The sequence below is a fragment of the Varanus komodoensis genome, unplaced genomic scaffold, assembly GCF_004798865.1.
Source record: "Varanus komodoensis strain SLA01 unplaced genomic scaffold, ASM479886v1 scaffold45, whole genome shotgun sequence".
Lineage (NCBI taxonomy): Eukaryota > Metazoa > Chordata > Lepidosauria > Squamata > Varanidae > Varanus > Varanus komodoensis.
The window spans coordinates 4,249,538-4,261,681 of record NW_025336011.1 but is presented as its reverse complement, the minus strand read 5'-3'; the positions used below and the strand labels follow the sequence as shown (position 1 = coordinate 4,261,681).

At 48.6% G+C, this 12,144-nt stretch overlaps 1 protein-coding gene across 1 annotated transcript in view; it reads right to left on the bottom strand.

The window, feature by feature from the left end:
- Positions 1 to 12,144, bottom strand: part of ITGA3 (integrin subunit alpha 3) — a 70,293-nt gene that overhangs the window by 11,234 nt on the left and 46,915 nt on the right. The window contains exons 11-20 of the mRNA XM_044444552.1: positions 10,825 to 10,892; positions 10,125 to 10,258; positions 8,886 to 9,032; positions 8,013 to 8,110; positions 6,952 to 7,123; positions 6,375 to 6,443; positions 4,852 to 4,931; positions 3,612 to 3,686; positions 1,985 to 2,087; positions 60 to 236 (exon numbers count right to left, since the gene is read on the bottom strand). Coding sequence (XP_044300487.1) covers positions 60 to 236; positions 1,985 to 2,087; positions 3,612 to 3,686; positions 4,852 to 4,931; positions 6,375 to 6,443; positions 6,952 to 7,123; positions 8,013 to 8,110; positions 8,886 to 9,032; positions 10,125 to 10,258; positions 10,825 to 10,892 — 1,123 coding nt within the window. The remainder of the gene's footprint in view (positions 1 to 59; positions 237 to 1,984; positions 2,088 to 3,611; positions 3,687 to 4,851; positions 4,932 to 6,374; positions 6,444 to 6,951; positions 7,124 to 8,012; positions 8,111 to 8,885; positions 9,033 to 10,124; positions 10,259 to 10,824; positions 10,893 to 12,144) is intronic.

Sequence of the window (12,144 nt, the reverse complement as noted above, 5' to 3'; positions counted from 1 at the left end):
ACACAAATTATGTACATGAGGAGGACTGAAGTTGGGCTGCTGGTGAAGACCCGACTCACCGTGAGGTTGAGGTAGTTGATGACGTGGCCAGGAGGTTCACAGAAGCCGCTCTGATTCCCTTTCACCAGGATTTCAGTGGGGTACAGCAGCCATTTCCCATTGCTGGCTTCATAAGGCCATTCGAAGCCCAATACGATGGTTCCCAAGGAACCTAAAGGCTCACCTTTGGTGGTCACCTAAGAGACAAAGGCCAGGTGACTCACGGAGGGCCCCTCTCATTCTGTCCACCAAAGGAGAACACCGCAGCACAAAGATAAAGAAACGGGGGATACATGTGCAGCAACAGAATAGAGGTCTGTGAAACTCAGTTGGTGTCAGGAGGGGGAAATCGCTCATTTCTTCCAAATACAGAACTCGGGTTTTCCATCTCAAACCAAGAAGCAGCAGGATCAAGACAAACCCCAACCAATGTTCTCATAACACATCATCAACTTGTCCCATAACATGCACAGATCATGTCTCTTTCCCCAGTTTGTTTTCCTTTAAACAAAAAGCAGCCCCTGGAAGCTGCAGTCTTGAGCTGAGGCTACTTAACCCAGTCAGCTTTTTTTTTCTTCTTTTTTAAAAGGGGATTGTGAATGGAAAACAGGGAGTCTCCTTAAGACTGCAGCCTCCCAAGGCGTGTAGTTCTGGACTTGGTTTTTGTGTTAAAAGGGGAAAAACCCCTATAATTGCTGACACATCACCTATCATCTCAGCCTTAGAAGAAATTATTTAACTATTAATACCTACTTTTGTCTTCCTACTTGGGACAGCACATACTTCCCAGTTCAAATCAACCAAGGTCCCCAGAGAGCATCAGAGGAGCCGACCGTGGAAGTCCCTTTCCCCCACCCACCTGCTGCAAATGGCTCCACAGTGGTTACCTCTCTTGTGCTCAGGACTGTGACCTCCAGGAGAAAGGAAACAGACCAGCAGACAGGGAGAGGAGAGGTCATGGAACTGCTGAACCAAAAGCTCCCATTCTCAGCTCCCATTCCTACCCCCAAGCAAAGAGGGAAGGTTAGGTGGACTCAGAGGCCTTAATGTATGAAAGTGCTTCAGAAGAGATAAAACATCTTTTAAGGGTTTTGTGTACTAGTTCGTGCAAGGAAAGCTAAGTTGGATGTGTGCCCTGCAAGAATCCTCTGTCCCTGCTAGGTGTGCGTGAGGAATCCCTTTGGAGGCGGGAGTCTACTGGATTCCATTGGCTCAGCTCCCTGGATTCCAGTCTGCCTGCAGCTGCCCTGCATCCAAGCTGCCGGCGAGCCAGCCAGTGTTTGCAGGGCGCTCACCAGGACTCAGTCCCCACACGCTGTACAAGCAGCATCCCTCTTCTGTCCCACCTGCAGCCCACCGGTCTGGGCTGCTGTATCTGACATGGAAGAAGGTTGCTGCTAGTGCGCCCTTCATTCCACAGGCATTTACAGACTTCCTCTTGGCTTGGCTCACTTTGCACTACCAGGCTGAGCATGAGAGGAAGTCCACAGATTTCAGAAGGATGGATTCCACTAGGGTTCATCCCAACCCTGGTCTCTGGCTCATGCTCATGCCTACATATCATAGTTGTAAGAGCTGGAGTCCATCTAGCCCAACCTCCTACTCCATGAAGGCAATATAAAGCTAGAGCATCTTCAACAGATGACTACCTGTTAGATTAACATTCTCCTTTAATTGTAAATTACATCTCCTTTCATCCCTCAATGATGATGGTGGTGGCAGCAATGCTGACTGGGGCTCCTGGAAGTGACAGGCCAAACGATCTGGAGGGCCATGTAGTGCCCATCTCTGCCATAATGGAATCCAAGAAAGGTAAACAAACCCACATGGGGTTTTGGGCCATGTGGAAAATGGGCTGGTGTCCTGCAACAACAGGAAGCTGGGCCCGATGCCCTTCATGGCCTCTTCCAGCTCTACTATTCTATGAGTCTAAGAAAACTCTTACCTGGAAGTCAAATTCAAGTGGACTGCCGACATCTTCCTCTTTTTTCATGGCCGACTCACCCATAACCGTCCCACTAAAGTATGACTGGAGTAACCGGTTGACTCTGCCATGGAGAGGAGGACAGAGAAAGTGAGTTAGTGAGAGCTGAAAGTGACTGAGAGGCTCTCAAGGAGCCAGACTGTGTGAACAACTTGACTGATTGGGTCACACTTCCTTGGGAGCATTGGAATATATTTAGCAGCATCAGGGGAGTTTGACCTACAAGAGTTTCTTTCTTTTTCAAGCCTGCTTGACCGTAAGTGTTACTACTCAGAAGTCAGTGGGAACTCAACTTCTATAAATAAACTCAGCTGTCTGAGAAATATCTACATGGGGAAGTTTGAAAACCTTCATGAAACAATATGGCTGCATCTGTGCTCCTCCTACCCTGCAGAGCACCTAGAGAACTGATTTTGACCATCTAAGTGCATCACCTCAAGTGCAAGGGAAGGAGGGTGAGATGCCACCAGGATGCCTCACTGTGGCAGTGCCTGTTCCCTCCCCTCCCTGCCCCCTGGAATGCCCACAGAACCCTGTCTCTGAGATAGTGCTTGAACCCCAGGCAGGTGGCTGGTAGGTTGTCTCCACACCTGACGTGGGGTTGCGGGCCAGCAGCACAAGCTCAAAGTCCCAGCTCTGACCGGAGAGTGAGTGTCCTGTGGCCATGCTGTCTGGTGGCCACAGGACTGTGCTGCTGATCCATCCAGTCGCTTCTGTTTGGTATCAGAGCGATGCCACTGCAGCTCAGCATTCTGTTCCTGACAGTGGCCAGACAGATGTCGCAGGCTTGTTTAGGATTGCAGCCCTGCTCCAGGACTGGGATTCCTTTGAGGAAGGATTTGTGCCAGCAGGGCCAGCCCACTCATGAACCAAGGCAAGGCTCTCACAACAGGTGGAAGAGGAGGAAAAGCAGTGAATTGTGCCATTCCCTCTCTCGTCCTTGCCTGGATGGCTCAGCACTGCTCCACATCCTCCAGGAGAGAGCCCCATGGAATGCAGCAAGGGCGGGCCAGCTGGGCTCTCCAGAGCAGCTGCCTAGCCTTGTTGCTTCCTCTCCCGTGCAACCAGAAGAAATCTGGTTGCTTCCTCTTCTGTGCAACCCCCACAAGTTTGTGTGAGACCAGCATAAACTCCCCTAAGAGCCCTGCGAGGTCTCATGAGATGCATGCGAACTCCCACTAGATCTCATAAGAGCTACACAAACTCCTGCGAGAGCCCAAAAGGTCCTGTGAGATCTCTGGCTTCACCGATCTCTGTAGAGATCCACGTCTGGTGGTGCTGGGGCTGGCAGTTGCAAAATGCGGGGCGGGGGGAGTACGATATGGTGACAGTGGCAGTGAGTCCTCTCTCCCACCTGCCTCAGGTGGCATGCATGCCGGCACACCTTGCCTATTGCTATCCTAGAGCATGATGCCACCGGTGCCCTCCAAACAAATCCCAGAATTGGCCATGCTGGGTAGGGCTGATGAGAGCTGGGGTCCAGGACATCTGGAGGACTCCTGGTTGCCCACCCCAGTTTTGCATCTCATCTTGAATGGCAGTGAAAGGCCCACTTCCAAAGTTCTCCTTTTAAACCCATGTCAGCTACCTCAGCGATGATTCGATGGTGTAGTTCACCAGAAGGACAGCTGTTACTGGCACGAGATCATTCTGGAAGCTTGACCTGCCAGAGACATAATATGGTCCAGATGGTCAGTTTGAGGACCTGCCAGTCTGTTTTCTTAAGTTACCTGAAACAGTATGCACTGCAGTTTTGCCACTTCTTCCCCTATTATGATAGCACTGTGAGAAGCCTCCTGCTGTGCTAGGACTAAACACCTGTGGGGATGCTGGGTGCTGTAGTCCCAACACACCTGGAGGATGCCATATTGGAGAAGGCTGATGTAGACCATGTGGGAAGAGCCTACACCACCTCTCTATGCTAGTATCACTCCTTCAAATAACCTGGTTAATGTTGCTGCAGAGAGGAGCCAAAGCACAGGATCCTCCCATGCTGCCCCGCCGGGTGTCTCATGTTACTCAGCCACACAGGAAGAGGTGCCGCCAAAGCTTCTCCACCTTAAAATAGGAACCAGCACTGCAGGTGCAATCTGGAGCGGCCCACAGTTGCTGATGGAGCAGTTAAACACCCTCCTGTAAAGACCTGAAGTATTAAAATGGACTGCACTTTAAATTACTCCTAAACACAGTATCAACAACCTCCCCATGTGCAGAAATTCCATTACCTTTCTGCTTCCAATGTTTGTTTCCTTAACGCAGGGGTCATTTGCAATTAGTGCTTTCTTCTTCTTTTTAACACGGGGAACATCCCATCCTACTAGCCTGTGCATCAACCCAAGCTAAACTGTCTTCAACAGGAGAAAACCCACACTACTTCTTGGGCCCTGCAAGTTACAGCAGGAACTCCATGCCTTGAAAAAGTCCACTTGTCAAGGTTTTGGACAGTTGGCTCAAGGCCAGCCCCTGCCTTTTCTTCCTCTAGCTAGTCAGAGGAAGGGCAGGTAGTACTGACACATTTCCCAGTCCCGATGAATAGTCTTCTGACTAAATGGCATTTCTGTTATTGCTGGTTCTTTGGACATGAGGAAGAGGCCATGAGATGTGAACTTAACCTCACCTGTGGACACGACTGGCAGAGAAGCTCCACTAAGATGCCAGTCCTTGAGCCCACACCCAAGGATGCTACTGACTGGCCTTTCTATTAGGAGGGCCCATGGCTCAGTGGAACAGCCCCTGCTTTACATGCATACACAGTTATTCAGCATTAGCAATATCGGACCAGATGGACCCATGGTCAGAAGAGCACAGCTTGGAGGTACAAGACTCACGTGTCGAGCTCCATTTGTATGGTGATGTTATGGGTAGTCAGCGTGATTCCAATAATTTCAAATGTGATGTTCAGCTCTTTCTGCAAGGGATGCAACATTATACAACTTGGTTACCCAGCATGCTGTGCTGCAGGTAGCAGACAAAAATCAAACACGCCTGTATTTCAAAGCTTCATCCTTGCCCCACAAGGAGAACCGACAGTTGTGAGCTGTTAGTTGTTTCTCATTAGCAAATCATGGTTAATTAGCATAGCTAGCTTAACAGTACAACAACTCATGGTTAAATGACAACTCACACTCAACTGTGGCTTGCCGTGTTGGTGATACTTTACAAGAACTCTAAGAGCCAAAACAAACATTAACTTAAAGACATAGTTGCTATGTCTTCATCATGTCTTTTGCTTTTACTCTACTGCAGGAGTGGGGTATCTCCGGCCCAGGAGCCAAATTCAGCCCTCCTGGCGCCCATGGATCTCTTAATGGCTACATCCCCTTCCCCTGGTCTCACTCGTTTCCCCTCAATTAGCAATTATTTGGTGGTTTCCTGGCTATTGTGCAGACTTTTTTTCTGCAAGACATTGACTTTTTTGTACTTCTGGCCTCATCCTGTTTGCCTTCGGCTCTGCCCACCACTGAAAGGTGGCCTCCCAGACCTTCTCCAAACCAGACTTTGACCCTCAGGTTGAAAGAGGTTCACCACCCGCTGCTGGAGTATCACTCCGTCCCACACCATGTGCTTTTATTGGGACCGAGACTCCTGTACTGAAAATTTAGTAAACAGTAAATAGCACACAGACCAGTGTTTTGCAAAATAAATTGCCAACTGGGGCCCCCAGTTTGAACCCAGCCCCTCTGTCTTACGCTACATTTTTTTTTAATGGAAAGACACAGGTGCTAAGTCACACCTCTAAAGTAATGTCATCTTTGGCCTTCCTGTCCCTCAACTAACAATGCAGAGAAAAGAGTCTGATGGGAAATACGTGGCTGGATCAACAGACTCTTATTCCCCCCACCCCCTCCAAATGACTGAAGTAATTCTGTAACATGATTTGGATGAACTGGTATAATAGCAAATTTCCTAATATGACATTAAGACTACAAAATGAATGAAGCCTATTTTAACCATTTTGGGACTTTCAGACAAAAAAGCAGGATATAGCTATATATAACTTGTCGCTATGCAACTGTAACTATGTAACTTGTTGAAGTTACCTTACTACTTTTTAGACCTCAGAATAAAAAGGGATTAGGTGTTCCTGAGGAATAATTACATGTGGCCTCCTCTTGAATCTGTGGACACTCTTTCTAAACTGTACCGCCAGACCAAGAATCATTTGGCAGAGTTTTCAGTGTTCTGTAAGTGGAACTTCAAAGCCTTGACGATCATTGGAGGAGCCATAGCTTACCATCTGAAGCCACGTTTTCTACTGAACAAGAACCCATGTTTTCTGAGAGACACAGGTGAATTTCCCACCATGGAGCACTGAGCCTCCATGGCTCACACAGGCCCAGGAGCAACTCACCGTCTGGTTCATTTTGAAGGGGTTGCCCAGTTCGCACATCACATTCTCGTTAACTGTGCAGGCCCCACTCTGAAGGAAAGAAAAAAATGAAAGAAGAATCGCCATTCCAGCTGGTTAGTTACTGCTTTATTTCATTCACCTCTCTCTCTCTCTCTCTCTCCCCCCTGGGACTAATTAATAAAGAATATATGATGAAATAATGAATCACCAGAGAAGGAGGGTGCTGATTTCCATCAAGTGTGTAGGCACAGATTTATACGTACAGATGGACACTGAGAAATACTTAGACTCAGTTGGACACCTGCCAAAGACTCACACCCCAGCAAGGGCCCAATGGTAAGACTGTCCCTGGGCCTCCTCCTCTTCATCGTGGCAACCTCCCTGTTCACCTGCCTCTTCCTGTTCACCTGCCTCCCTGTTCACCAGCCTCTTCCTCTGGTCCAGTCAATGGGGGCAAAGAGAAGGAGGCATGGTAGATGCACCTTCCTCCCTGGTTCTCTGCCTGCCTAGTCAGCTACTGGTAGCAATAGATGGAGGCGCCATGGGCAGTTCTTATGAGGAAGGAGGCATCTCTCACCGGCCGGATGGATGAAGGCAGCAGAGTGGGAGGGAACGTGATGGTCAACTTTGCCTTGTGAGCATCTTCTCCATTGGTTAGTGTTGTCCGGATGTTTGTAACACTGATGCTGATGCTCAAGTTTTGTCTCTTGACCTCCGGATTGTAAGACAACACCTGTATGCCATTCTGCCTGTCAGGGGAGAGATGGCAGAGTTGAGGGACAGGGAGCAGGGTCTTCCACCTACCTCCTCACTCACTGTCAGGTGTCGGGACATCAACTGGAAACATGCCGGTCCATCTGTGCTGTTGCCCCTAGTGACAAGCCACTGAGGTGGCTGGCTAGCATGTTCCATGAATCGCATGATCTTTTTGATGCTCCAGAAATGGGGCCCTGCCCACCCAGCTCCCCCAGTGCTGGCCTGGAAGGCTTATAAAAGCTGGGACCTACAATCCCTTGGCATGGGGTGACAGATTCCTGCCTCTCATTCAGTGGCTCAGCCTAGACATCATTCAGCAGCAACCATTCTGAAACCCTTGGCAGAAATTCTGCAAGAAAGCACTTGAAGGTGTAGGCAATGCTCTCTAGTATAGGGAAGTCATCTGCTGAGACCACCGAGGTCTTCTGAAGAGGCATCCTGGTGGTCCCACAGGAGTCAGAAATCTGCTTGAAAATCTGCAGGAGTAGGGCCTTCAGCATGGCAGCTGCCACCTCATGGGATGGCTTTCCAGGGCAGAGCAGGCCTGTGTCCATGCTGTTAGTTCTCAGCATCTTTTAGCATTATTTTTATATTTTGTCTTTTCATTATTGCACACTACTCTGATTGACATGGAACAGTGTTTAATTTGTACAATGAGGACTAAAGAATAAAGCAGAGTCTACTCCCATGTCCAAGGTCTGTGCATTTCCTCAATCTCTCCACTTAAACACACACTTAGGATAACTCTGTTTGTGATTATAATTATTTTACATGTTCTGGGGCTGAGCCTTGGCATACTAACCAGTTGGGAAGACTAAGCTCTGATCCGAAAGATGGGAACAGCATCCTACCCCTGGCTCCCAAGAAGGAGCATTCCCTCACCTGGGCAGCCTTTGCTGCTGATCATTCCAAAAGAAAGTCTGAAGCTGCAGGTTGCTGGTACACTTGTTGTCACTCCCACAATCCTTCTGGAATTGAATCTAAAAACAGAATGGATGTTTTGTTGTTTACTTTGCTGGCTTGCCCTGATATTTCACGCAAATGAGGTGCCCTGACATTAAGGGGCTGCCCCTCCCACCAACACTTCTCCTCTACTAAATGAAAAAGATTTGCAAAGTCTAGCGCACCCTTCCCCCACCTGGAAATGTGTTGGACATCAGTTTCCAGTGCCCACCCCCATTCAACATGCTGGTGGAACATGACAGACACGGCATAAAAGAGGCAACCTCGTAATGCAGGCAGGTAAAGGGTATGAATGAAGCATGAGCAAAGCACGCCTCGGGGGCCGGCATGGCTGGACACCCGCTAGCAGACCACACGTCCGCAGAGACCCACTGCCAAGGGCCTCCTGGAATTGCTCCTCCTCCTTCCCCCCACAGCCCGCTTGCCCTCCTGCCTCTCACTTTGGCCTAGTCCATTGTGGTGGCAAGAAAGCAGAGCTGAAGGTGTCCACACCTGTTCCCAGCAGGCTGCACGCTGCTGGAACATGATGTTTGCTACATCTTACAAAAGCAAGCATTTCTCTTTCCCAGCAGATGGTGCCAGAGTGCAGTTTGGAGCTGGAAGTACAAAGTGACTGTGGAAAACGGGGGACGATGCAGTCTGGGAGAATCAAGGAATCAGGAAAATCGCTGCTCCCCCATCCCCCACCACCCCCAAAGCGCAGGAGAATACGACGAGCGGAGGAAGGAGACAAACAGATCTAACAGCACAGGAGTGAATGCAAAGTGCTCTTCATTTCGGCATGCTGCTAACCTCAGTATAATTCTTACTGGGCTGGTCCTCATTCAAGACAGGAAAGGCGTCGAGGGATCGCAGGCCCAGCTGGAATTCCATTGGTTTCTCTGCGAGAGAATAGTTCATGGAGAACGCGATGGGCGACAGCTTGTCTTGCACATCACCCTGCAGGAAGGACAACAGTTGATCTCAGAACCTTCTCTTGGTTCACACATGATGATTCCCCCGAAGGGCCTGCAGTTTTGGAGACCAAGGCCATCCCTGCCTGCACCCTTATCATGGAGCTCAACCACCCTTCTTGATGCTTGATGCCTCTACCGGATCCTTGGTATCTCACATGGAAACAAGCCAGGCACCTTGAGTGTGAGATCCTTTCCACCAGCACAAGTGGTGTAGCGAGTGCTTTGGGGCAGGACTGAGTGAAAAGAAAATGGGGACAGGGATGTACCTTCCACTACACGCTGGAAGTAAAATCTGGATATAAATGTAAGAAGTCAAGCAACAACAGAATGCCGTAACAGCTTCAGATAGGCAGAGGCTTTTCTCTCTGAGGCGCCGTTAATTGGAGAAGGCATCTGTTATAGTGCATAACATTCATAATTCGTTCCTTTCTCCTGGATCTCAAGATCCACATGCCACATTTTCTCTTCCCTCCATTTATCATCACAGCAACCGTGCCAGGGAGATTAAGCTGCGAGAATGACTGACTCAACACCACCCAGTGAACTCCACTGCCTAGTGGGGGATCTGACCCTCTTGAAATCTGATAGTCTAACCCCTCCTCTAGAGCAGCTCTTAGGTCTTCAGTGAGCCTTCCTATGCAATCTGCACTTTTATGAAACGCCAGAGATCTTCGGTGGCTGGGCAGTATAGAAATAAATGAATAAACCCTTATGGCCAAGGTTTGGCCCCTCCCACAGAAGCCCATCCTGTATTTTCCTTCCAACTTTAGCAAATAAACCAAGCCATTGCGACCTGGACTTGCAAACAGAGAAAAAGAATGCATTTGTGGGGTGGGGGGGAAGGAAAGAGATGCAAATATGCGACCCATCTTCCAGCTGCAACCTTGCCTTATCACGTGTCGGTAGCTCAGACCTAGATCTGTAAGCTGTGGGTGCATTTCTGCCTTAACCTGCTGGGAGCTTCCCTGACAGAACACAAAGGTGGCGGCACAGGGAAATCGTCTAGTGTGACACCTAGAGTTCGAATCAAGAGCCCTGAGTTCGAATCCTTGCTCCTCTCCTTTCTGATCCGTACCTGTAGAAGGACCGTCAAGCTTTCGCACTTCGAAGGCATAGAAAACGTTCCTTCATAGGTGGCATTCCCTGACTTGGGAAAATATACCCGAGGCCGACGGAGGCCCCAGTCCGCCTCCACTGTATAATTCAATTCTGAAGAGAAGAAAGATGGGAGAAAGCGGGTGAAAGTCACATGCCAGGGTCCAGCTACCAATCTAGGCCAAGGATTTATCCTTAAAATAACTTTAAACCAAAATAAATCCAAACAATTTACATGTAAACATACTTTTAAATAAAATAAATGAATGAATGTACCATGAATAGAGGGTTGGACTTGATGGCTTATAGGCCCCTTCCAACTCTACTATTCTATGATTCTAGCCCCCCATTTCAACAAGGCCACATTGCTTTCTGGGCCTGAACACCTGCGGTAAATTCGGTTCTGAGAAAACTACAAAAAGTAAAGCAGCTCTTCAGAATTCATAAAGTGCTTTATAAGATGGGTAGCATGTAGCCTGGTAAGGGATTGATCTGAATCCAGGAAAATGCATGACAAAAAAGAAGGGTGCCACTGAGCTTACGCAGAGCACCACAGGCAGTGTACATACACACACAACTAGGATTAGGAAGAAGGGCTACTGGTAGCTGAACCCCTGAATGTCTTTCTTGAAAAGCAAAAATCACTCCCAGACAGAGCTTGGAGTCCCACTTCTACTCACGGATGATCTCCCTGTAGTTGGGGTCTCCAGCACTTTGGGAGTAGGAGAAGCAGAGCTCTATCGTGATGCTGTTAGTGAGGAGACAGAGAGGGAAAAGAGAAACAGAGGGACATGATCAAACAGGCATACAGTAGGATATGGTCGCACCCCCAGGGAGGGCACACACAAGCCCCTCCCGAGCACCGGCAAAACAGGACAGCACTTGCTTGCTCAAGAGGGCTAAGCCTACTTCAGAGCTATATCAACCAGCCCTGGAAGTTCCAGCAGCCGCTCTGTATTGAAAGGCACTCTGCTCATGTTCAGAAGTATTCTATTATTGTTTCAAATTTTCACGAAGCTCATTTTTTGCAGTGAAAAGGTGATATTTCAGGGGGCAGGGAGTCTTCTTTGAACAGCATTTCTTCCCTTCAAGGCAGAAGAAAAACCTATTGCTATGAAAGAACAGACTCTCTTTTTGGAAAAATCCCCCATAGGGATGGTCTTTACGCCATTGCCTGTTTAAGACTGTGAGTCCCTCTGGAGAGGGACACAGTCCAGTTTTGCCAATGGCATTGAATAAATCATAAATATTGGGAATTAATTAATTAAAGGGGGGGGGCTTGTGAACATGAAGCTGTAAATGGACTCTTCAGGGAAGCAGATGCCAACTTAGGGGAGGCAAGAACTTTCGCCCCTGTTCATGAGTCCCCTGAATAATGCCCAAAACAAGGAAGCCCATTTACATGGGAAAAGTCTCCCTGTTTGTTTATTTATTTTTTGATTTATATCCTGCCTTTTTCCTAAAAGGGCTCAAGGCAGCTTATATCTCCTCCTCCATCTTATCCCCACAACAACAACCCTGTGAGGTAGGCTGGGCTGAGAGTCCGTGACTGGCCCAAAGTCACCCAGTTGATTCCATGGCTGAGCAGGGACTAGAACCCAGATCGTCTGAGTCCCAGTCCTAAGTCCCTTCATATCTTCCAGGAGGAAAATCCCTTGATTTTCAAAGCTGCCCTGAAGGTCAAGCTCTGCCATAGTTAAACCAGGGTTGGGGAACCAGTAGCCCTCCAGATGTTAATGGACTCTCATGGAGTCCAGCAATGGACTCCCGTTGCTCTTGAGCCAGGCTGGCCAAGTGGAGACCTGGTCTCCATGGGGGGCTCTCTGCCGCACTCCACACTGAGGTCTGCTGGACCTCAGCACTGTGGTGCTCTTAGCATCAAGTACTTGACAGCACAGGAGAGGACTTAAAAAAAAATGCATGGTGGGATTTTACTGCTGATTGTTTAAAATGGTTTCACATTTTTGTATGTCAGACATTTTATATTATTCTTTCTCATG